The sequence below is a fragment of the Marmota flaviventris genome, chromosome 3, assembly GCF_047511675.1.
Source record: "Marmota flaviventris isolate mMarFla1 chromosome 3, mMarFla1.hap1, whole genome shotgun sequence".
Lineage (NCBI taxonomy): Eukaryota > Metazoa > Chordata > Mammalia > Rodentia > Sciuridae > Marmota > Marmota flaviventris.
Window position 1 is genome coordinate 15644519 of NC_092500.1, and position 27576 is coordinate 15672094.

The 27576-nt window shown below is 37.3% G+C and overlaps 1 protein-coding gene across 6 annotated transcripts in view; it reads right to left on the reverse strand.

The window, feature by feature from the left end:
• Polr3b (RNA polymerase III subunit B) overlaps positions 1-27576 on the reverse strand; it is a 129482-nt gene that overhangs the window by 42877 nt on the left and 59029 nt on the right. For all 6 annotated transcript variants that reach the window (XM_071609570.1, XM_027942168.3, XM_071609573.1 and 3 more), the window contains 9 exons: positions 24678-24878; positions 22725-22887; positions 21414-21567; positions 18346-18420; positions 17728-17826; positions 13689-13816; positions 5179-5388; positions 2681-2839; positions 922-1039 (listed from right to left, as the gene is read on the reverse strand). In XM_071609570.1, the coding sequence (XP_071465671.1) occupies positions 922-1039; positions 2681-2839; positions 5179-5388; positions 13689-13816; positions 17728-17826; positions 18346-18420; positions 21414-21567; positions 22725-22887; positions 24678-24878 (1307 nt within the window). The remainder of the gene's footprint in view (positions 1-921; positions 1040-2680; positions 2840-5178; positions 5389-13688; positions 13817-17727; positions 17827-18345; positions 18421-21413; positions 21568-22724; positions 22888-24677; positions 24879-27576) is intronic.

Below are 27576 nucleotides of genomic sequence, written 5' to 3' on the forward strand. Positions count from 1 at the left end.
GGGGTGGTGGTAGGATTAACTGAACTAATACATGTAAAATGGCCAGAAAAGCTACTGGTACGGGAAATTCTCAAGGAAGTGACGAGGTTCACAGTAGTAACTACATTTCTTCTGTGTGGAGGTCTCTTCCACGACTCCCTATAGACAGGCAAGGCCGTGGCCTATGTCAGTCCTATATCCTCGGCACATGCGCATGGTCCCTAGCATACAGCAGGCCTTGGTACTTATGTGTAAAGTGGGTTTGGAAACCCACTATGCCCAGTTCAGGAACCCTGTTCTCCCATGTCACCTACTTCCCACCTGCTGAACGTGGCCTGGTCCACCTGGCCTGGGTGAGACTGCTCATCCTCTCTCCTAGCTTGGTTTCTCTATCAGTGTGATACCCCTCACTGGCTCTTCTCAGAAAGTTTCATATTTTCATATATTTTAGAGCTGAGAGGGAATCTAGAGATGAACAATTCTAGTTCTTTCACTATATAGATGAGAAAACTAAAGTTGATGGAGTTTTAACCCTTTATCAACACAACCAATCTTTGAACCAGACTATACTCAAGTACACTGGTGATGCCATGCTGTGGCCAGTATAGTCTATTTGTTTTTAAAACACAAAGTGGATGGTAACACCCTCTAAGAATGATTCCCAATTCTTCCACTTCCTGGAAGCAGCAAGCTGCTGATCCACCAAAACCTGGGTACTTTGACATATTGTGCCCTTTATCTTGCTGCTCCTTCCACAGGGAACCCTTGACTGTTTAGTTCAGAAACTCACACCAGGTAATAAGGCCTCTATGATTCCACAGCCCAATTTTATCTTCCATGCCCACCTGCTTTCAAGATAACCTACCAATACCTAGTTCATATTTCCCCATCCCTTCTCTTTTGCCAGCCTTTCTGTCTTACCAAGGCACAACCAATACCTACGTTATGGGCACGTCTTTGTACTGTGGTTGCTGTGGCACATTACTTCCTTCCAAAGGAATCTGAGTCACTGTGGGCATGGACTTGTTTACAAGCACTTGCTTGTTTTCTACTTTCTCACCTAAGAAAGGGAAAAGAATGTTAGACATATCATTATCATCTGTGTAGAATGCAAAGATTGCTAGAACATTATAAAATTATGTGGTTAGACTTGGCCCAAGAAACCCATATAAGGAAGCAAGAAATGGATCCACACAGTGGGAACTAGAATTCAAGAAGGTTCTTGTGTGACTTTGTAAGCCATTAAACACACACACACACACACACACACACACACACACACAGATTAAGATCATAGTGTGAGGGCTGGGGATGTGGCTCAAGCGGTAGGCCCGGGTTTGATCCTCAGCACCACATACAAACAAAAATGTTGTGTCCGCCGAAAACTAAAAAATAAGATCATAGTGTGAATAAAATTTAAAAATTAATTGATTTAAGGACTATACTAATAAGATAAACTGTCACCTCAGTCAAAAACAACTGTAGTATAAACAGGTACTTTTAAGAGATATATACAATTGTTTTTTCCATCAATAGCAAGTCACCAACTTGGGTAGGAAGGAAATCAAGTTTCTTTGGTTTTGCTACTATTCCCATTTCACTTTCTGCTTCTTCATGGTGAGTTCAAAGACCGTTTACAGTCCTGTCCTACCACTTACTTTCCAAGCCACAATGACCAGCATTAAGAGTGTGAGAAATTCTGCATGAATCAAAGGCAGAGAAAATGACAGGGAGCCATGCATTTGGCCTAATACAGCACTGACAACCCAGGGACCAAGCACGACAAGCTGTGCAGGTGGTTCCCTGTGTGCTGAGAGCGCTCAGTTGGTCTCTCCTCTACTCTGTGTCCTTCTCATCTTTTCTCCACACTGCAGTCAGAATGATCATTTCAGAACACCCAATCCTGCCATTGCTTTGGGGATCACAATGAAAGTAGCCACAAGGCTGCCAGGTTCATGTTGCCACACTGCCATGCACCCATGCACTCTTTTTCTCTTAGTCACACTGCTTTTCTTCCAGATTCCTCAGCTTCAAGCTCTAGGACATTTGCACAAGCTTTTCCTACTGCCTAGAGCCTTCTTCAGTAGTTAACTTTTATGCATCTTTCCAATTTCCGCTCACCTTCTTGTGGAAGGGATGCTGATCTTCCTAATTAAGTAAAATCCTCTTGCTATAAAATACCAGGTGATTCTTTAAGTTGGTTATAATTTGACATGTTTCTGTGTGATTCTTTACCTAGGATGGTCTCCCACAATAGCCTATAAGACCCACCAGAGGGAGGCACTGTATGTTGCATCAACAAATTGATCAGAAGCTTATAATTATAATGGAGTTATACTTTTAGGGAAAATAGATTCTAAAGTCAGTCTGTAGGAAAAGTGCCTAAGTAAAGAAATACCAGTGCAGGTGCAGGAACAAGACCCTTTCCTAAACATTTCTTAAAGTAGCTTTTCTATAATTCAAAATTAAAATAGAAAATTATAATTAGGATAGATTATTGCTATGTAAAAACATGATGCATAAAAAAATCAAATGGACAGAAATTCATCCAAAATGGCCATACTGGCTGAGTCTGGATAGTAGTAGTAATATAGGATATTATTTTTTTCTCTGCCCTGTTTATCAAATATTCAGAAATACTGTGAATAACTTGTAATTTTAAAAAGCATACATTAAAATTACGTTTTTAAAAGACTTTTACCTGGAGAACAGATACCATCTGCATCTAAAATCTCATGTCGCCAGATAGGTTTCCTTGTAGCAGCATCCAACATGGGCCCCATCACTTTATCAAAAGTTTGATTGGTATACCGTTTCAATGTACACTTGGCATTTTTATATACCAGGCACCGTCCAAAGCCTAAAATGAAACCAAAATGAATCAAAACCACCAGTAACACGAAACTATGAGAAAAATGGATTTGTGCCATTCACTGATCCACTCTGCCTTACCCTCCCCCAAAACCTAAAACTACTATACCAGTGGATAATTTGGGACTGGCACAAACCAAATAGCAATTGATAACCAGAAGAAATGTCTTGGGACTCTTCCTAGTCACTGTCACACAAACATGGAATCTACAACCACTTCCAGTGTGGAATCCACCTGGCCACACTGGAGGAAGGTAGAGAGATCTAATTGACACTGTGATTCTCGCCAAGCCTGGAGCCTCAGAATATTACAGCCGAAAAAGTTCTGAGAAACCACATGGTTTAATTCCTTTCTTTTACAGGCATTATGAGTGAGGTCTAGAGAAATTAAGGAGCCATAGTTACCCAGAAAATTGGTAGCAGAGCTGGGAATAGACCAAGTCCACTAACTTCTAAGCCAGGATTCTTAGTACCCATTCTTTTGGTGCATAATTTCTGTAAGTCCCTGGCAAGTTTTCCTTTTACTAACTTACAGATAGTCCCAAACAAGCAAACAAATAAACCAACAAACAAAATAATATTTTTTCTCCAGAGAAGAGAGAAAATAAAAAGATACAATCAACTAATTTTAATAGGATAGTTTATCTCTTCCATGAAAATCAATTTAATTGAATTACATTTTTAGATTTTATTTGTCTAGTAGATGAGGGAAAAGCCTTAAGACTAACATATAAAAAAATAAGCAAAACAGACAGAAGAAAACCATTTGGGGGTTAAAAAAAACCCACAATCACTGAGAGTCCCCCTGTACCCCCCAAAAAACTAGTTGCAGAGTTACCCCCCCAAAAGCTGTCATTCTTTCAACACTAAATATCATTTCCAAGATTCTGTGGCTGAGCTTCATTCTTTTTTCCCCTGTGGCCAACAAGTTATTTTAAACTGAATTCCCTCTCTAATCTCCTCAGGATACAATGAGCCATGTCAGGGTTCATTTGGATAGAAAAATGTCTCAGGATTAAATGGCAGCTATTACTAATGAAATAAATGCATGGTTGTGAAAGCCTTCACTTTTGATTCTCCACCAGAAGTGGAACTCTTTCAAGAAATCTGAGAATGTGAATTCAAAAAATCCATCAGGTAAAAGCAGATTTCTAAATAAAATGCTCTTATGTAATGTTAAAGATCTAAAGGTGCCATGGAATGAAATACATTTATACAACCAAAGAGGTAGACATCTGTATGTCTTTGAGCAAATTCTGGTCCTCATGGCTCCTAGTCAACTGTGACTGACATAAAAGCAGTGCAGAATCAACTGGCTTGCAAACATTGTGTTATCTTGAAATGTCATACAAGAGCCATTAGCTGCAACACACTGGACTGCAGTGTGAATCCAAGCTGCATGGAATCGAGAAACGTTTTCTTCTAAGTGTCAATAGACGTTTTATTTACAGGTGGTAGCTTTAAAAGCTAGGGGACAGTAAACTCAGATCATTAAATTGTGTTGTGGAGTTTTTGACAGACATCACAAAGTCTTCAGATTTCCACATAAACGTAACCAGTTAATCAGAAAGGAAAACATCTAGTTTTAAAGCATGGCTGTTGTCATTTGGAGGAAAAAAAGAGGCATAAATTAAGTGCAGCCAACATTAATGCCAATGACACATGTCTCGAAGTACTATTAGGGCTGCCTAGCAACTACAAAGAGGGAAGGGGAAGGCATAGTGGGTATGCCAGGGAGGAAAAAGAGAAACAGTTCATGAATAGAGAAGTCAGGCTGCAGATCAGGTGATGGCTAACACACCAGGAAGCAGTGACCTGCAAAAGTGAACTGTCAAAACAGAGAAAGAAGAGCGCCGAAACAACAAGCTAGGGCTTGTGTATGTGTATTTTAAACTGTTGTCATTTGGTTAAAAAAAAAAAAAAAAAAAAAGAGGTATAACAGAGGTATAAATAAAAAATAGCCTTTTTCATCTGAATACTGTTACTGCTTCTCAAACAGGTACCTTACTTCATATATTGTAATTCCTGCTGGGGAAAAAAAAATTCTTCTTCTTCTTTTTTTTTTCTCTTTAAGAAACTGTCTCAAGTCACCAAGAAAATAAAATAATAAACGAAAGATTCTGTAGCAATACATTCAACATATCATCTCAACATAACAATCATTAAAAACAATCAACCAAAAAGCCACTACTAGAATGCGAATACCTCTGTGTACATGCTGTCACTAGAAACCGACATTTGACACCAAGTGATTTTTGTATGAATCACCCCCTATATCTCACTCTGCAAAAAGTACTTTTGGTGTTAGAGCCTTGAAAATATGCTCACCTCGGTCCAAGGAGGCCTTGTTTAATACAAGAGCATCTTCGATATCGTAACCACTGTAACTCATCACAGCAACCGTTGCATTCTGTCCTGCAGGCAATTTCTCAAATTCTATCAGCTCAATGGTTTTTGTTTTAACCATGGGCTTTTGTGGATATGCTAGCAGATACATGAGAGTATCAATTCTATTTCTCTGGTTGTATCCAATGGTACCTGCATTGACCATGGAGAAAACAAAATGCAATATTCTATTATGTAACATGATTAGGTAGCAATGAATATAGATAAACACATTAACTTTGCTAATTAAAAAGAAGAAAATCTTCAGGTCAAATATTTTAAAAGCAATTTACTCACGGTAGCTAATCCCTCTTAAAAGCAGTCTTTCTCAATAATATTTAAAATCCCACAAAGAAGAAAAAATCATACTTGAGGTACACTAATTTAAACAACTTCAACATTTTAGATTTACATAATTGATCTTGTTTGAGGAATTTTAGACTTCACTGGCCAATTTCACGCTCTCGGCTCTTGTGGAAGGGTGATGGGAGAAGGACATCCTTTATTCACCAGGAGGAGCTTGCACAGGGCAACAAACAGATATAGTGCAGAAAAAGAAATCAACAACTACACAAGTCCTAAATGAAAAAGACCGCAGGAAAGGACGGAAGGAATGAATGAAGAAAGAGGAAATCAACTAAAGACAGGGAAGAGTGTATTTATTCATTTATGTAACTATTCACTTATTAAGCAGTTAATGCATATCTACTCTGTGCCAAGCACTGGAGATAAATGGGGAAAGGCAAGGTCTCTGATCTTGAGGGAACTGGGGTCTAGGATGGCTCTTTACTCTTAGCAATCAGACTTTCTACCTGATTGGTCCTGAAAAGGGTGTTGCTGGGTCACTGTTAACTGAAAATAAAATCAGAATGTTAGCCCTTTCTCTTTTTTCCCCGAGAAATACACCGGGATTCATGGTCTTCATGAAGAGAAGTCTTTCAGTGCCTTGGGCTTATGTTGACCCTACATAGAGACCTTAAAATTGGGGGCCAGGCCTGTCCCACTATTGAAGTTGTGTATGGGCTACTGAGCCTCTTTAATCTCTCTTTCATAGCTCTCTATTCCCCAATGAGTGGCTGAGAAGTTAAGAATAGATGCTAACATTAGGAGAAAAACAGCAGTTTTGTCTCTCTTGTACATGCCTCCAAAGTAACACCCCCTGCCCCATGCCCTGTGGTACCTATGTGCCATTTCATGAAGCTATGCTACTTAGGCAAGCAGATACAGAAGCTTAATATTTATTTCCTTTAACTTCTCCATATTCATGTCTTTAAATCAATGATCATCTCAATTCAGGGCTGCAAATAAACCATTCAAACAGCAAATATGATATATGGTACTCCTTGACAATCATTACTGAGAGAAATAAAATCTGTAGAGTGTATCAAAGAAATTCTCCTAGTACAGTGCCAAGCTCACTGAAGATGTTCAATAAATGTCAAGTGAATTAAGTAGAAGAATCATACTACATTTTTTATGACAGGATGTATCTGTGTTTAAATCTCTAGAAAATTTATCAAACTTCAGCTGAAAACAACAGTCCAACTGGACCTTGTGAACTTGCACTGCAAACTGCCAATTAATTTATGTTATTTTAGTGCCAACTAATAACCTGGGCAGGACACCTGGCAACAGATCATGTACTGTTCTAGAAATAAGAATGCCACCAGGATCATGGTAAAGTTCACTGACAATAAATGTGTCCTTTTCCATGAAATCATTTTAAAATTTATGTTGAGATTTCAGCTCCAATTGTGTACTTTACTCAGCTTGAGATGAGGGTTCAGGCAATGTCCCACCAGGCTGCCAAACTGTCTCCTGAAACCTGAGACAAGCATTATCATGCAGCAGGGAAGCTTTGCCTCTACACAATGGCGAAAGAGGCTGGATCCTGCTATAAATTATGCTATCAGGCCCAGAACATAATTTTCGGGCATTCCAGCTGATCATTGAATAGGGGAGTAGCAAAAATCATTAAGCACATATTCGGGGTTTATGATCTCATAAAAATCTTTCTTTGAAGACTTTTGAAAGAACTTGTGGGAGCATCCATGTACATACATTTTTAGTAACAGTATGGGCAAGTTAAAATGTAACTTATAAACTGTGATTTCTATATCATAAAACTTTAAAATGCCAACAGATCCCCATAATTTATATAAAAATTATGAATGGATGACTGTTTTGCTAATAAGCAAATTTTTTGAAAAATTTCCCTAAGAAATTAAATCATAAGGCCTGCCTGTCTGAAGTACCTGCACAAACTAGGACGCCCCTATTACTGTCTTCAGTTTCCTTAAAAACAGTATTGCAGGGACTTGGAAATGTGGCTATGTGGTAGAGCATTAGCCTGGCATGTACAAGGCCCTAGGTTTGATAACCAGTAGTGCAGAAAAATAAAGAGAATAAGAGTTAAAAAAAAAAAAAAAAAAGGCACATGAGAGGGCAGGTTATATACATATAACTAGCACAAGGAGAATATCTATAAGCTGCATTTTACTTATATTGCCCCATTTTGCTGGAACTACAGTCTCAAATAATTTCCTATTCTTCTCAAGACATACTGTTTCTTACAAAGCCTCATTTTCTTGATAATAACTTTCTTAAGTTACAAACTGGCATAGCAGGGTATATAAATGTATAGCTGGGCACAGTGGTGTGTGCCTGCAATCCCAACAACTTAGGAGGCTGAGGCAGAAGGATCACAAGTTCAAGGCCAGCCTCAACAACTTAATAAGGCTCCAAGCAACCCAGCAAGCCCCTGTCTCAAGTAAAAATAAAAAGGTCTGGAGATTAGCTTAGTAGTAGAGCATTCCTAGGTTTAATCCCCAGTATCTGTTCCCCACAAAAAGTAAGTTAAAATAGGGAAAAAGTACTTTTTTCCCCCTAAAGTGGGATGCAAAAGATTAGTAAGAATGTAAACAAATTAGAATACAAATATTGAAAAAAATGTCATTTTATGCATTTAACTATTTTGTTTTCCTCTGTCCAAAATCTTCATCATTATCAAATACAATACACTTTATCCATTTAGAGTATCAAAATGAATGAATTTTGACAGATATATACCCTTGTAAAACCACAAACACAACCAAGATCCATCCCTAGAGATGGATATATTTTATCATTAGAGATTAGTTTGCATTTTCTACGGTTTTATATAAATGGAATCATATATATGCTCTTATAACTGCTCGTTCCACTCGGCACAATTCTGATTCATGCATTTTTCATTCCTTTTGATTGATGAGCACTATTCTGCTGTATGAATAAATGCTACAAGACACATTCATGTACAAGATTGTGTATTATAATTTCTTTGGATAAATATCTAGGAGTGGTACTTTCTGGGTTGTTTGGTAACGGAATGATTAATTTTTAAGAAACTATCCAAGAATTTTCCAGATTTGTTACATTTCTTTCCATCCCACTAGCAGAGTATGAGCCCTCTGGCTTCTGTGCACCTTCACACCAGCACTTAGCATGATGGTCTTTTAACTTTGATAATTCTAACATTTGTACAGTAGTATCTCATAGTTTTTAATTTGTATTTACCTGACAACGAATAATGCTAAACATAGGCACACATGATTATAGGTGATTCCTATTGCTTTGAAAAGTGCCTGGTTGTGGTTTTGCTTTACCTATCTTTTTACTAAGTTGTCTTCTTACTGAAGAGTTTATATGTATTATATATGCATGCGAGATACAAATACGTTCTCCTAAACTGTGGCTTGCATATTTGTATTCCTGTCTTTCAGAGAGCAAAGGTTTAATTTTGAGAAGGTCCAAGTAATTAATTTTTCTTATGATTTGTATTTTTTTATGTCCTAAGAAAACTTTCTCAAGTCAAAACTTACTAAAGATTTTCAACTGTTTCAGTCTTTAATGTTTTATGGTTTTAACTCCTACATTTAAGGCTATGATTCATTTCGTGTTAATTTTTATATAGTATGAGATTGAAATTGACATTCATTCTTTTTCTCACATTGATAGTCAGAGATTTTATTTTGTTCAAAACATTTTTCTTTGATTAATGAAATACTTTGGAAATACATTTGTTGAACATCAATTGCCCTTAAAAGTGTGGATCTATTCTTGGACTCTAATATATAATTCTGTTCCATTCACCTATATGTCTGCCCGTCTGTCAATACCATAGTATCTTTATTATAATAGCTTTACAGTTAGTCAAAATCAGGTTGTTTAATTCTTCCAATGTGTTCTGTTTCAAATTATCTAGAAAATCTGTTGCTGGTTTCTTAACAATTTTTTATATGCTCCAAGAATTCACTGATTTTGGAACATTTATTCGGCTCTCACCATACCACCTACTAAGCTGGCATTATGCTAGGCGTAAGGATACAATAATAAACAAGGACCATTCCTGCCTTCAAGGAGGTTAAAATTTGCAGTCCAGCAGAAAGGCAGCCTAACTGTGACCCATGGAGGTTAGGAAGAAGTGAGGAAAAAAGTTAGTTTTAGCTGAGAAGAATTTCAGTAAGTTAATAGAAGACATAATATAACCTCTTATTAGTTGTTCAACCATACTGGGATTCGGCATCCTTCCCCCCCCAAAAAAAACATATATTATTTCTCACAGGATTATGTTTGTGTTTAAAAGAACAAATATATACAAGAATTTTGGAGGGCTGGGGTGTAGCTCTGTAGTGGAGCACATGCTTGGCATGGGCAAGGCCCTAAGTTCAGTCTCTAGCACCACCCAAATTGGGATAGTCAGTAAGTGGTAATATTCATTATGAACAATAACAATATTGGTAGTACAGTAATGATAAAAACATATAGTCCATCACCTTGCAATATCACCCTCTCTACCTCCAAATCTAACCTACATACTAAACTTTAATTTTACCTTCAAACATATTCATTGACAACATTTCTAGTCTTAGGAACACTACATAAGCTCGTATCGAAAACAGCTACAATAATTTTAAAAAATACTTTAACAGTAGAACTCTAAAAAAAAAGAACTGTCACGAATACTTTGGCCAAAAATATTTTTTTTTTTATTTTGTGCACCCCCCCAAAAATAAATATAGCTAAAAAAACAAAGAATACCCCAAGAGTAGGAAAAAGGTATAGAAGGAAAAAAAATTTGTGAGGATCTTTGTGTGTCATGTGTTTTGAATATTTCAAAAATTTCCAGCATCTTTCTATTACATCCCATTCCTACCCTTAAGTGAGGAACATAAGGGAAGAAACTATTTGCTTAGAAACAGAATCTATTGAAAACAAAGAGTCTGCATTAGTTCCTGAGTTTAAAAAAAAAAAACAAGTCCCAACAACTGGGAGTTGAAGCAGGAAGGGTTGGTGAGAAGCTGCGGAGGGGCTAGGGAGGGCGGTGATGCATATTCATTAACTAAGCTGATAGTGACTGAGTGATCCTTTTCAACAGGACAGTGTTCCACTAGAGGACTGCCAACTAATAAAATGGGCAGGATATGAAAGTGTGACTCATGTGAACTTAGCACTGAGTGCCACCAAGACTCTACATAATGCAGCACCAACACTGAGCTTTTGCTCCTAGAGCTGAGTGACCTGGAGACCTTGCCATTTGCAGATGTCTACCTGACTTCTTGCTCTGAGCCATGTCACAACACAGAGCCATATCCACGAACGAGGGGAGCTTCTCAGCAGCACAGACAGATGCTGCGTGAAAACTTGAACTTATTAATAACTTGAAGTACCAAAGACCTAAGAAACCCCCTCTACTGGTGTTTCATGTTGGAATAGATCTCTCCCATGTATGAGGTAAGGCTTTTAGTTTCTCCGTTTTGTGCTAGTGTTGGTCTCCTTTGCAGTGATGGAAAATGACTTCTTTCCTCACACTGTTGATGGGACGGGAAGGTTGGTATTAAAGGGATAGGCGTTGGTACACAGCAATTTTTCAGGTTGGCTAGAATATTTAGTGAATCAACTCTGGACTAGTCTTTCACTTTCCATATAGAGTAACAGATAAACAGCAACTAAAATATTACTTAAGAAAATTTACAAAGAATCTCTGTGAGATTTAAACAGTCTTCATTGATGGCTCCTATTTAAAATGGGAGAACATGATTTTTAGTTATCAGCTGCCAAGACTCCATGGAATTAAAATGATCCAGAAGTCCACTCAAAAGCGTAGGTCTGCTTTTTAAACCCGGAACTCGGCTGTGGATTTTCTCCCTCTACTGACCTTTTCCTTTTGTGATTTTTCATATAGACCTTGCTCAATACTTCTGCAGCTATTTCAGTGTCCAAAGAGATATGTGGCCATGTTATGTGCTAACTTTAAATGTACTTTTATCTCAATGCTTTTCTTTCCAGTCAGGTGTTTTGTAATAACAAATAGTAACAAAGGCTTTTTTTTTTTTTATTACTTAAGATATTCAGTGGCTTTTGTCTTCCTAGCGTCAGCAGTAACGTCAGAGGATTGTATCCAAGGAGCTAAATGTGCAGGACCCAGGGTCAGAGCAGCTGAATACACCAACCTCAGAAAACACAGACAATGAATTGCAAATGACACTCAAAACAAAACGAGGAAAAAAACCTTCACACAGAAAACTACAAAAGAACTCTACAGACACTGAATTGGCTTTCTGTACACACTGATCCTGCTTAACTGTGTGTGGTAACTAACCCAACGCTTCAGATACTCAGGGCCACAAAATAAAGGTTGTTTTTATGTTTTGTTTTATTTGTGGAGAGTGGTGTTATAAAAATAAAAATATTATTTCTTTCCTTTATGCCTATTCTTTATTTTTAAAAAAGCTTCACTAAGTGGAGATAGATGCAGCTCTTTGGTTTTAATCTTCAAACACATAAAGAGTGGCATTAGTGATGAAGTGATTAGTCTTCCCTTAATTCTACTGAAGGTTCTACACAAAAGGTATATTGTTTCAGCCGGGATTCACATCATGAAACAAAATGGTTTGGTAAACCCAATAGAAGTGATAGCCCTTTCATGACACACAGGGTTCAGCACTGTATATTTCAACTTGTTAGTGAGTCAGAGGCACAAGCAGGACCTCAGCCTCCACTGCCACTGAGGATGAATGGGAAGGCAAAACTGATGAGCTGCTGTTTAGATTTTCCCACTGGGAATTATTCCCAACTGTCCAAGCCTTATATCATTCAGGTAAATGGTAGCAGAGCAACATGCTTTTATTTCTTCCCAGCTAGACAAAGGGCAATATAAAAAACTGAAAAGTAATATGTCTACTCTCTATTCATAATAAAGAAATAGGATTCCTTAATCATCAAATTATGGTCAGCTCAGATGGTTGTCAGTTAGCAAGAAGCTGACTGCACTCTGACTGACCCCCAAAGGCAATGCAAAAACCTTCCCCTCTACACTTTCACAACTTCTTCTTGAAGTTCCTTACATCCCTTAAAATTAGAGAATGGCAAATCATATTTATGTCATAGGCATATATCTATAGAAAATTTACTATGTTTAAAATGATTTTAAAAAACCATTTCAAAAGTTTATAAGCAAAACTTGTTTTTTTTTTTTTTTGGTGTGGTGGGGCAGGCATTGGAATTCCCTCTGTATCATCTTCAAGACAAAACATAAACTCAATATACGGTACTTCTCAAACACACTTCTTCCATTCAATATCAGATAGCCACACTAAAGTACCAAGACTTCCCACTGAAATGCTTACATTTCCACCACCCTTGAAAAACACTCTTTCAAGGCCAAGCTCAGCTCTATCTTCCTCCTCTAATTTCTTTAGGCTCTGGCTGCTGATTTATTAAACATTCACTGAACTACACTGAATTACTGTTTTGTTGGTTTGGTCTCTCCTACTAGGCTGGGATCTCCTTAGGCACAGGACTCTGTCTCATCTGTTTTCAGGTTACACCCTTATATGGTATAGTCTTGCTCAACAAATGTGATGAATGGTTGGATGATGAATGGATGGACTGATAGATAAATTAGTAGATGGAGAGATGAAAAGAAAGGAAAATATAAAAGAAGGAAAATGAACTCAGGTGTAGTAGTTTTAGGAGATGCAGAGGCAACTACAAGGATATAATGAGTTTAATGATTATCACCCAGACAAATCCTAGTTACATTCTAGCACATAATGTGCATCTTTATTTTTTCTCTGCCTCCTCCCTTCACCTTGAGTTTTTTTTTGCTTTCTCCCATTTCTCTGAGTTAACAATTTACATTTTGTAGAACTTTGCTCTTCATATTTACTTGCTTTTAATTCTGTGATATTTATTATATGTCACTCTGTTAAGGGAACAAGTTCAGAGCGATTTTCTGAATTTCTGTTTTAAGTTTTAATCAGGACAGGGCTCCTGCAAGCACTGCAAGTTCCACAGGCAACTCTCAGGCATCACCAATGCCTGATAGAACCAAATACATGCTACTAGTGAAGAATAAAAATGTAAGTCTTTCCTGCAAGTATTTAAAATCAAGCTTGAGAAAGATATCTTACCCATGGCTTGTTTCCCCATGGCACACTGATAGGTGTTTCTTGGGGACTGGTTATGATGAGGATATGGGATCAGGCCAGCACAAACACCGAGAAGAGTGAAGGGTTCAATCTCCAAGTGGGTGGTATCTCTACCAATCAAGAATTAGACATCTGAGTCAAGCACTAAAATCAATGTCTCTTAAAGAGTATAAAAATATCTTTATCTAGTTCCCCCAGGAATTTATAAGATTATACATTTTGATGCTAGCAAAACTGAAAAATAAAAACATACTTAAATAAAATACAATAAAACTTAAGAACTTAAAAATTTCTATTATTATAAAAACTGAATTAGTGATAGACATACAAGAAAAGGGAGACAGCATAGAATTGCATACATAAAAATAAAGCACTATTATAACATACTATTAACATATAATATATAGAGAAATTAGTATGTTGAATACAGAAATACAGTATTAGTAATATGCATATGGATGGGTAGGCTGTCACGTTATCAACGAGAAGGCTGTCACGTTAGAGAGGAACATATCCCCTTTAAGGACACTGTATGAGGACTAAAAGCATAACCACTCACTAACTATGCCTACTTTTTTTGAGGGGGGGGACAGTTAATGGGGATTGAACTCAGGGGCACTTGATCACTGAGCCACATCCCCAGCACTATTTTGTATTTTACTTAGAGACAGGGTCTCACTGAGTTGCTCAGTACCTCACTTTTGCTGAGGCTGGCTTTGAAATCGTGATCCTTCTGCCTTACCCTCCCAAGCCTCTGGGATTACAGGTGTGTGCCACTGTGTCCAGCTAACTATGGCTACTTTGCACTTGAAATGTTAGGCCAGTGTGACTGAGGAAATAAATTTTTTATTTTACTTATTTAAAAATTTGAAACTCAAATATACATTTAAAAATTCAACTGATTATTTTTTAAGAAAATATTTATTTAGTTGTAGATAAACATACAGTATATTTATTTTTATGTGGTGCTAAGGATCGAACCCAGTGCCTCACACATTTGAGGCAAGCACTTTACCACTGAACTACAGCCCCAGCCCCTCAACTGATTATTTAAAACCTTCTAATTATGTTCAGAGTAGCTTACATTTATGAATCTACTTTTGCAACTAAAAATGTTATGAAATCAGATTAGATTGAGTATTTCTGATGAAATTTAACATCCAAGATGAGATATGCACACTATAAATGCACATCAGATTTTGAACACTTGTAGTAGAAAAAAGAAAGTAAAATATTTTAGGATTCTTACACTGATTACATGTTGATGTGATACTATTTTGAATATACGGAGTTAAGTTAAAATATTTATTATTAATTTCACCTGTTTCTTCTTACTTTTTAAATGTGGCTACTAGAAAATGTGAAGTTGTATCAGTGGCTTGCACTATATTTTTATTGGACAGTATTGCTAAAGGTTTTAAACAAAAGGGAAGAGTTCATCTCATAGGTGCCAGAATCTTAATTACTTTCATAACACATTTCTGCAGAAAACCCAGTTTTTGATTAAATGACAAAGCACCTCAGATATTTCAATAGGAAGGAGGAGCCAAATTATTCTTAGGCCTTTGCTGACAGTAACAGGTATCACACTCAGAATCCATGGTCTTCTAACCTCAAGTGATTGGAAGGTGGAACCCTAACATTTCGGTGGTTGACAGTCCCATGGAGAGAAGTGATTTCAAGAAACTAGGTCCTAATCTGTCATAGAAATTTAGTTGTGATGTATCTGGCCCAAGATTTTCTACTTATTCATTTATCCATCCATTTTTCTTTTAATACTCATGTATTGAAATATGTTCCTAGTGTAGTGAGAGTGGGTACTTTCTGAGTAGCTCTTGGTTGAAGAAACTGTTTTCCTTAGGACCTGGCAAAGCTCCATTCTGTCATTACCTTGGGCCTCCTGTCAGCAGGATAGGAAAGGGTTGTAGGTTTTGTTTTGTGTTTTCAAGAACATGGGCTTAAAGTTACATTTTATAGGACAGAATAAAAGAGTTTATTTTAAATATTTATTCCATTAATAGCCAGGCTGACATTCCCCATGGAAATAAAACTACTTTTCAGATATAAAGACTGAGTTGAGTTTAAAAGAGAAAACCAAAGGGAAACATCAAAGAATTTTTCTTTTATCAGGACAGCAACATATACAAGATCACGTAGTTTCTAATAATTTTATGTGGTGCTAAACACTCTGAGTTCTAATTTTACAAAAAAGGAAAATTATTTACTTTAAAATCATAACCACCATAAGTTTCTGTCCTGAACAGGAGTTAGGAGATTTCTCTTCCAATGTGCATAAAGCACTTAAATTCACTTTAAATTAAAAGTAAATAACTTATTGCTTATAATTGGGGAAAAATTAGAAAAAACCTAAATATTCTATTAATAGGGAACAAACTAAATAAACTACATATGTGAAGGAAGATACTTTACTAATAAACAGAAAAATAATAATTTATACATATATTCAAATACATGTACATGCATTAATATGGAAAATGTCCAAAAGACACTATTAAGTTTAAAAGTTAAGCCACTGAAAACATGTTACCAGTGTCTTGAATATATGCATTGTGGGGGATCAGCTTATGTATTTTTATACTCATTTAGAAAAATATCTAGAAAACAAAGATCAAACTATTAGCACTATCTACTTGAGCAGAGTGGAGTCTGTTGGAATAAGGAAGGAAGGGAATTTATTGTTTTTACTTTAAGCATTTCTATACTTCAAAAAACTTTATAAGTTAAATAATACAGCAATTTTTATATTTTTTAAATAAGATGAATTTTATGTGCGAAATGGTTCAATGATTGGGTAATCCTAATAGTCATAAGCATTTATAGCAATGAAAAAAAAGATTAAAAAAATTCAGCCTCAAAAAAAAAAAAGACAAAAATAAAACTCAGCTTCATGAAGCTTACAGTGGAGGGGAAAAGACCATATACATATAAACTAGCAAGACACAACTTTTGCTCTACAGTGGTAAGACTAGAAAATAAACAGTATAAAAATTAAGCAGGGAACAGGGTATTTAGAGATAGAGGAGTTTCAATTTTAAAACAAGTTAGAAGACTCACAAAAAGGTGACACCTGGGTGAACCTGGAGGTGAAACAGTGAATCCCTGTAGGTGTGTGGGGGGAGGGAAAGGGAGAGAAATTCTAGGCAGCAAAGGTGCTGAGGCACAGCATGCCAGGAGCACCTTCAGGAGAGGCCAGTGTGGGTGAAACTGAGTGAGGGGAGGAAGAGGAGGCTGCTGCAGGATGAAGACAGCGTGGGCAGATGTGCAAGAACCTAAGGCCCCTACGAGGACTTTCAGGGGATGTGAGAAGAGATGTGACATGAGCACACTATTCTATGAGGAACAGGCTGAATAGGGACACAGGGAACAATAGTCAGGAGACTTCTGCAAGAGTCCAGGCAAGCAATGACATGGACTAGGGTGGCAGACTGTGGTGGGAAGAGCCTGGATTGTGGGTGAATTTTGAAGGCTTACATTACAAGGCAAGGAAATGTTGTGGATATGGGCAGGGAGAGTAGCTGAATTGAAACCCACATTTTCAGCTTGAGTAACATGAAGGAGAAAACACTATGAGCATATTACCATCTCAAGTTCATCTCATGCTTAGAGATATCTTTATAGGGAATTCCTCCTCTGGCAGTAAGAATTCAGATGACCACTGATAAAACTTTTCTAGAAGAAAGAAATCCATTTTCATGTAGCCCAATTAATTACTTCAATTTTTACAGTAATTGAATGTTAAAATCAGAAAAATGATTTCTTTCAGAAAAACACACACTAAATGCCACACGGCCTGGAAAGATAAGTAAGTCTAAAGATGACTTGTTAGCAACTTCGTGGTACCTTCGATTGGGACAGTCACAGGTATGCTTCACGACACAACAGTGCACCTCTAACAGTTTTCTACTATAGGAGTACATGACAGAATGGGAGGACAATGGAAAGAAGGCAGTGTCTATGGTCAGAAAAGGTTTTAATTAAAGTTGCTACAGATTCTACTTACTTATTAATTGTATGTTCATAGAGTGCAATGTTACAATCATTTTCTTCATTCACATCTAAATATTCTACCAGACTCTCATGTAAGAAATCTTCAAAATTCCTAGGAAAATAATGATAAAAGGGACATTATAAAAGAGCATTTTATTGAAACATTTTATATAACAACAGAAGATACTGGCTTTCACATGGCCCAAGGCACCTTTCTCTCCCAGAATTAATATACTGAGACACTTGAAACAGGTTATCCTTGGATCACAGTGTGATCACAAATCACTGAGATAAAAACATTAAGTGTATCTGATTTTTTGCTAATATGGTTTTCACTTCTAAAATATTTGACTTCAGAAAACTCCACATAATGAAAGACCCACAGTATATACATCAATGTAAGTTCTTTTCTCACTAAAAACTATTAGTGTAGAAATTTACACCAAGACTTTCAATTTAACCTGGTAAGTATTTTACCATGTCCAAGCAACTTCATAAGGAGAAAAAAACATTTTTTTTTAAACAGACTGGTATATTTGATAGGGAGAAATTAAGAGATCAAAAATGAAAATGTACTTTTCTTAAAAGAACAACAAATCAAATAACATTATTTTTACTTCTGGCCATTTACCTGTACCCCTGAGCCAGCTCTTCCATATGCTTATTTGTGACTGCTGGCTTCTGTTTCTTAACAATTATGTAAGGTCTAGGAAGGAAAAAAATAACAACTTAATAGTAATTTCACAGAAGAGTTATACCAGCAAGTAATATCTGTTATAATGAAATAAGGGAATACGTAGAAATGATCAAAGTTATTCACAGATTGCTTGAGAACACTAATTTTGGCATATGTAACCATACAGGGGCCTCTACCTGCATGCACACAGGTGTTTTCTCAAACACAAATACACACCACACACATACACACACAGTTTTAAATGAAAAGGCAACACAAAAACGATACTCAACAAAGTCTAGAAAGGAAATGAAAACTTTGTCACAGGTCATATTTTTTAAAACTGTAAATGTATCAGAGGGTCTTGGAACATGCCACCCACAAGTAAGAGGAAACTGCTATAAACCCATAAAGCTAGCTGGCAACAACACTGTCACCAAGGGTAATGATGGCATTTGTTGTGAGGATGTGATGATGAATACCCAGATGTTCTGGAATGGTCTGATTTAGGTTAAGCACCACTGAGATAGACTAATAGGTTACTTTAACTATTCTTGACAAAAACAAATGGCTATACTTTTGCAAAGAATGAGGCTTCCTTACTCCATGATCTCCACTGGCATACTGGGTGGAAGGTAGAGAGAGCACTTGGGTAGATTAACCTGTAACTGTCAGTGGTGACTTGCCGATGAGGGCTTCGCCACTGCGAGGAAACACTGACACAAAGGATGGCATGCAGCATGGAAACGTCAAGGGCCGTTGCTATTTGGACAGCAGCTCTCACATAGAGAAGCAAGAAACCAGCCGACACTTGTGCACTGCACCCTGAAGCCCAAATAACTATGTGAGGACTAATGAGCACTTTAAACTGTTAAGAAGAGGATCTGCATAATCACAAAAGGGGAACATGAGCTGCTGAAAAGTGAACTGGGTGAGCTTTTCATGGAAATCAACAGTACCTTGAAATTCTGGCTTATTCACTGGAGGGAAGCAGAGTGACCTGATGTCACATGGGAGGGCTGCAGCATAGCTCAGGTTAAGACTCAGAAGTGAAAGCAGACACAGGAATTGAAGAGAGAGATCACTAACTCAATAAAACCCACTATTTTTCCTGCCATATCTATAGTCTGCCATTGTAAAATTACTGCTAAAAAAAAAAAAAAAGAAAAAAACTTGTTTTGTTTTAGAATATGCTTTATTATGCTGTATGTAATGAAAGAGAAAAATCATTTAAAAGCCAGCCTGGAACATGTCATTGTTTTTCCTGCCACTAATGAGGCCATTATATGTGATTAGCACCCTACAAGAACTTACCACACCTTGCCAGTTATTCTCAGGATAATTCTAGGAAGGCTTTACTATTTCCATTTTACAGCCAAGGAAACCAAGGCTCAGACTTGTATATTATACTCAGAGTCACACAAATCAATAACTGGCAAGATAAGACTGAACACATATCATTCTCCGGTATATTTAAGAGAAACTTATTCTTGCTAATTTAAGCAACATGGAATTTACTGGAAAAACTAAGAATTTACTGGACGGACAAGAATCAAAGAAAAAGGAGAAATGCTCAGGCATAGAAAGAACAGGAATCACAGCAACTACAAGGATCCAGAAACAAAGGAGTAATAGGCAGACTCTTGCATGGGTCACTGGCAGCATGTCAACTACTTGCCTCCCTTGATTTATTCTACTTGAATTCAACTGATGAATCTGATGAGGGAGTATGACTGGCCTCACTTGGATCTTATACCTGACCTTTTGCTAGGCAAGGAAAGCCTTCACACAGTATGCAGTAGGGAGGGGCAGTCCCCAAAGGAGAATATAGTATAACTAGAAGGAGGAAAGGATGAGGGACAGACAGACAATGGCAGTCCGCTCTTCCAGTTCTGCTTTCCAACTATTGCTAGCTCACTGCCTTATACCTAACATCATCAGGAGTTGAAAAATTACAACTAGAAAATAAGTGAAGGCTTCTGAAACACCATAATGACCTTAATTGATGCCCCTGCATGTCCCCCAAAGACCAGAGACTATATCATACTCATCACTGTACCTTCAGCTGCTGGACAGTACCTGTGCATAACAAATCCTTAATAAATATTTGCTGAATGAACAATATTAACCTACTTTCCATTAGTTCTAATGTAATTTTTTAAATTCTTGCTTTTCCTCAGCCCTTCTTTATTTCCCCTATACCCAAGTAACACAATCCTATTAATCTTTTAAAGCAGTTTGTAGCAGTGGAATACAGAGGATAAAATCATAACTGCTAGAGTCAAGGGACTTCTAAGGAATTCCCATTAAAAACTTGACTCCGGGGCTGGGATGTGGCTCAAGTGGTAGTGTGCTCGCCTGGCATGCGTGCGGCCCGGGTTCGATCCTCAGCACCACATACAAACAAAGATGTTGTGTCAGCCAATAACTAAAAAATAAAATATTAAAATTCTCTCTCTCTCTTTAAAAAAAAAAAAAAAAAACTTTACTCCACCATTCTCTAGCTCTGGGTAAGTTACTCAGGAATACTTCATGGAATACCCCAATTTCCTCATTTGCTAAATGAAAATAATAATTCAACCTCATAGGGTTGAATGTAGTTAGAGCCTTATATATAAGTATATCCATTAAAATAATAAGTAGTGACTAACATTTATTAATAGTACAGTTGATTATCATTAATAATAATTATTTCTCCTCTCCCAGGAGACTGAACTCTCTGAGGGCAACAATGGTCTCCCATTAATCTTTGAAATGTTTATTAACTGAATTAAATGTATCTTAACATTGAAGAAGGAAAAAGAAGCTTCAAAAATAAGTCAATTTGGGCTGGGAATGTGGCTCAAGCGGTAGCACACTCGCCTGGCATGCGTGCGGCCCGGGTTCGATCCTCAGCACCACATACAAACAAAGATGTTGTGTCCGCCGAAAACTAAAAAAATAAATAAAAATTCTCTCTCTAAAAAAAAAAAGTCAATTTATTTCAAAAGTTAATATAAAGAGACTCTTCTAGCAATATATACCTGCACAATCTTCCTCCATCAGAGGAAATATAAACACACCGATCTGTAAGATTTGTTGAGATGGAAACAAATTCATTGATATATCCTGCTCTTCGCATCAGTCGAAATGTATTCACTAGCTTTTTATGATCTCGAATGACACCCAGAATGTTACCTAAGAAAAAGAAGTACAAGAAGTAAGAAGAGGTAAGATAGGAACAAAATATAAACCTAATCTCATATAAAATATTTACCCAACACAGGAATACTGAATAGTCATTTGAAAATATTTATTAACATGTGGCCATCCATAGGCTGAGGGAAGCAGCACAGGGAATGGTCAAGGCCATCCTGGGGCCCTGGAATCCAGGGCCAGTCCTATCACACACTGGCTGAGGAGCAGTGCAAGTGAATTGCACTGTTCTCGTCTGCCAGCACAGTGCTGTGAGTGTACATGTGCATCCACACCACCAGCGTGTGCCCACTGGCTCTATCACTTCCACTGGGAGATTAAGAAGATGAATGAGTTGAAAGTGCTGAGGATTCTGCCCCACACCTAGTGACTGATCATCTGCTCAGCATCTATGAAACGAAGACACTGGGCTTTCCTCCCATTTTCCAAAAGGATTCAGAGGCACCAGGACAGAGTGCAGGCCAAGAGTTCATGCACTGTTAGCTTCTTGGATTCACTGGAGAAGGTAGATAGTTAACAGCCCTGTTGAGGTCCTGACTCTCCCTTGGCAGGCCCTACCTGCAAGGGTTAGTGGATCCCTAATTGGGGAGAAGAGAAAGACATGACCTAAGTGGTCAGGGGTGAGCACATCAGGCAGGCACACAAACCACCAAGTCAAAAGGAGAAAGGACGGGCGCACTACTGCCCAGCCTCTGGTGGGCTCTGAAGGAGGCAGGAAGAGGTAAGTGAAAGTGGGTCAGAAGAGAGGGAACTTCTTGCCACAGACTGCTAACATATCCAGGATCAAATGGCTGAATACATTCAACTCACTGTAAGGGCTGACCTGGTTATTTTACAGGGCAACTCAGATATTTAAGGTACCATGCTGAACCTTATTCCACTGTAAATATGTTAGCAGTTGCAAAATGGGGAAAGCAGTCAGTCTTTGCAGTGTTATCCTTCACTCACACAGCTGTGTCCTCTCAGAACTTTGGATAATGCAGCCAGTAGAATCACTGTCTTCCTTCCACCTTAAAATCAAGGTCCTTCTAGGCTCAGAGTTAGAATATGTTTGTGATTTAAATATAAGGATATTAACTGACTCCTTCCCTACTCCCAACAGGTTATTAAGGATGAACATGTCTCTATAATATACCCACCATTGAGAAAGACGAGAAACACATTTGGGTAAGAGAGCTCTTCTCCACATAATAAATTCACATCTTCTACTCCCAAGTTACTGGCTAATTTAACAATGGGTCCATCTTCCATATCAGTTGTGATGTGTGTCATAAGGGCCAAATTTTTAACCAAACCGCAGGCCTAAAACATAAGACAATCATTTCTAAGAATGAATATTAGTACAGTGTGTGTCTGAAAATAGCTCACTACTCTGCTGGTGGCAATATAAAGCAGTATAATCTCTTAATGGACATTTTGGTAATTTACAAAAAGAACTTAAAATGTACATGCCCTTTTGCCCAGAGAAATTTATACTCAGGTAACAAGAAAAGATGTAAAATAGATGTAGCCACATAAATGCTCAGCACAGTATATTTGCAATTACAGATAATAATATCATAAATGTACAAAAAAAGGAAAGAAACATTATAGAAACTATTTTTCCCAGAGAGTGGAATATCAAAGTCATTACAATGATATAATATAGGAAAAGAGTAAAGAAAAACAATAATAAATCTAGCTACACAAAAACAGAAAACTTCTGGCAGGAAAAGAGAGACTTTCTACAGAATAACTAGCCAGAACTCTATAAAGTTTTTTGGTCATGAGAGGCAAAGAAAGACTAAAGGACTGCTCCAGACTGAAAGGGACTCAGGAGGCATGGTGACTAAAGCAACACATGACCTGGATCAGAAACAGACATTGTTGGGACAACTGGGGGAAATCTGAACAAGGTCTACAGTCTATGGCATTGTCACTAATGTTGATTTCATGAGGTCAATAACTGTGATAAGATTACATAAAATGCTCACATTGGGGAATCTAGGTGTAAGATTATGGAAAGTCTTAGTTGCAATTTTTTGTATGTCAAATTATTTCATAATAAAAAAATAACAAGAACTTTTCGACTTTTATACAACCCCAAAAATCTACAACAAAAGTATCAATAAGAAAAAACATAGCAAAAGCAGAAAACACTCAGGACACGGGTGACACCTAAAGACTGTAACTTCAATTCTTGGAAACCATTTTCTATATGCACAAAGTAGCCACTTAGCCACTTAATAAAGTTAGCTGAAGGAATCTCTGAGAAACACAGTGCTCCAAAGCTCAAGATGTTTAACTCATGCAAATTTGAAAAATTGTACCAATTTATGTGAATTACCATACTGGGAGAAGAGTTTTTAAAAATCACAAGTGCATAGAATCCTATTTTCTACCCCTCTCAAATCATAACATTTGTTATATTTTGGAACTGACATTTTTTTACTGATCATAAATTAACTTATTTATTCATTCAATATGTATTTATTGGGCCTCCATTCTAAATGAGGCTCTATGTTAGGAGCCTGAGGTACAATGGTAAACCTTCCTTCTTTGGAGGTTTGATTTAAAAGAAATGGAAGCAAGAGAAACTAACAATGGTAATGCAAAGGAGAAAGGGGCCATGTCGCAGGGAGGAATGGGAGTAAGCCCCTTTGTTTGGCATTTAGGTAATGACACTAAGTGAGTCAGAATTATCAGGTTTTGGACTGCACACGCTTAGTTAGCTATACCTGAGTACACAATGTCCTCTAAGCACATCTAAAGGAAATAAAAAGCTACTCAAAAAAGGATCCATTTGAGCATCAAAAGTGATGGGTCTCTCAATTGTCCTTCACGTTCTAATCCCCTCTTCATATGACTGATTCTTGGGATAAACTATTATAGGCAAAATCAATGTGGACCATGAATTTCTTTATCAAATGCTTCTGCAGACACTGGTTTTGGAATTATATTGATATACTCTTAACAAATTACATCATTATTTCTTGCCAGATAAGTGGTTAATCTAAGAAAAAGACATGGGCTGGAAAATGAGAGCAGAAGCAGAATCCCCAGCCCCAGACTCCAACAAGTATGTCCTCTGACACTGTACACAGGTGCCTTACCTCTCCTTCAGGAGTGTCCGAAGGACAGAGCATTCCCCACTGAGATGGCTGGAGGGAGCGAGGACCACTCACTTTCCTGGTTTTTTCAAACTGGGAAGAGATTCTTGTCATCATGCCCAGTGCAGATATGTATGACAAGCGTGACAAGACTTGGGTCACACCTTGACGGTCCATTTTAAATCTCTTTAGAGACCAATTTCCCTGTAGAAAAATGACAGACATGAGACTACCAGTAACCCTTTCGTATGCTGCCTGAATCTGAGGAGTCACTCTGAGAAGTTCAGAATAGGAACTGCTTGCTCATGAAATTAAAGCCAGGATATTTATTTCTAAATCAAAATGTCACAATTAAAATTAAAACTTATGCAGCTACTTGCTGAGGTTTTCCAGGAATATGATGAACACAAACTATGTCTAGCAACCATCTCAGAATGCTTCATTCCTTCAACCCTATCATGTCAGTGTAGTCGTCATCTGAAAAACTCACACGTGGAACATGTCAGTTTAACCCAAGGGTCCACTGGAAGCAATAAGTCAGCTGATCAAAGGTAAAATGAGTTTGAAGCCCAAAGAGATAATTTCATGTTGGAATACACTATTATTTGGATGTCTTCCAAGTTAGTCTTAATTAGAGGAAAATACAGCAACAGAAAAATGACTCATAGCAGTTATTAGGAATAATGAATACACTATAGCTTTCTTCATCAGGTCTGAGGAGTCAAAAAATTATATATGTTCATATTTTTTTTTAGAGAGAGAGAAAGAGAGAGGAGAGAATTTTTTAATATTTATTTTTTAGTTTTCGGCGGACACAACATCTTTGTTTGTATGTGATGCTGGGGATCGAACCCAGGCCGCACACATGCCACATCCCCAGCCCAAAAAATTATATATGTTCATATTAAAAGCTGTATATTCTCTGTGGCTATCATGCCAATAGTGGAATAGATTCATATAAATGACTCCTGAAAATTAAATTTGCTTAAATCCTATGCAATAAATATGTCATAGTATATTAAATATATTATTTTATAGTTGGATTACAGCTGTACACATTAAATTATATCCCCCAAATATAATTCAATTAACAAAAAATAATATGCATCAAAAAAGCAAAGCAGAAAACAAAATATCCTTGGGCTGGGGATGTGGCTCAAGCGGTAGTGCGCTCGCCTGGCATGCGTGCAGCCTGAGTTCAATCCTCAGCACCACAAACAAAGATGTTGTGTCCGCCCAAAATTAAAAAATAAATATTAAAAAAAAATTCTCTCTCTCTCTCTCAAAAAAAAAAAAAAAAAACTTAATACTTTAGAAAACAAAATATCCAAGAAAATGGTTGGCTCAATTATCTTTCTGATTCCATAGAGAAAAACTATATCTGCAGTGATTCTTCTTTCTCCTTGAAAAACCTGATGACATGAAATTCATCTGGAAAACTAAAGAGGCCAAGAATAGACAAAGGAATCCTTAGTGAGAAAAGCGACGCAGGAGACATGGCAATACCAGACCTTAAATAATACTACGAACTACAGTAAGAAAAACAGCATGGTACTGGCACCCAAACAGGCCAGACAGAATAGAAGACACAGAGACAAAACCACAGAAATTACCCATATTAGACAAAAGTTACCCCATATTAGACAAAAGTACCAATAATATACACTGGAGGAAAGACAGCCTCTTCCACAAATGCTGCTGAGAAAACTGGAAATCCATATGTAATAGAATGAAAGTTAACCCCTACCTCCCACCCTGCACAAAATTCAGATCAAAGTGGACCTAGGTATTAGACCAGAAACCCTACACATATTAGAATAAAAGGTAGGCCCAATACTCCAACATAAAGGCATAGGAACTGACTTCTTTAATATACAGGCACAAGAACTGACTTCCTTAACAAGACCCCTAAAGTGCAAGAAGTAAAATCGATAATGGGATGGCATCACACTAAAAAGCTTTTTTCACAGCAAAGAAAATAATCAAAAGCCTAAAGAGAGCGCCTACAGAATGGGAGAAAATCTTGCTACCTGCCCCTCTAACAGATCACTAATTTCCAGGATATATAAAGAACTCAAATACCTTAATACCAAAATTAAACTAAATAACCCAATCTATAATGGGCAAAAGAACTAAACAGTCACTTCACAGAAAAAATATGAGTGATCAACAAATATATGAAAAAATGCTCCACATCTCTAGCAAATTAAAACTATACTGAGATTTCATTTCACTCCAGTCAGAATGGCAATTATGAAGAATACCATTAACAAGCTGAGCGCTGTAGTGCAAGCCTGAAATCCCAGTGGCTTGGGAGGCTGAGATAGTAGGATGGCAAGTTCAGAGACAGCCTTAGTAACAGCAAGGTGCTAAGCAACTCAGTGAGTCCCTGTCTCTAAATAAAATACAAAATAGGGCTGAAGATGTGGCTCAGTGGCCAAGTGCCCCTGAGTTCAATTCCTGGTGTGTGTGTGTGTGTGTGTGTGTGTGTGTGTGTATAAAGAATACTAGTAACAATAAATGTGGGTGAAGATGTGGGGAAATGGGTACAGTCATACATTGTTGGTGGGACTGTAAATTGGTGAGACCACTCTAGAAAATAGTATGGAGATTGCTCAGAAAACTTGGAATGGAGCCACCATTTGACTCAGCTATCCCACTCCTTGGTATATATCCAAGGAAGTTAAAATCAGCATACTATAGTGATACAGATGCATCTGTATAGCAGATATATAGCAGCACAATTCACAATAGCTAAACTATGGAGCCAACCTAGACGCCCTTCAACAGATGAATGGATAAAGAAAATGTGGCATATATACACATCAGTATTATAGCAAGTAAGAATGATTTTATGTCTATTATGCTAAGTAAAATAAATCAATCCCAAAAACCAAAGGCT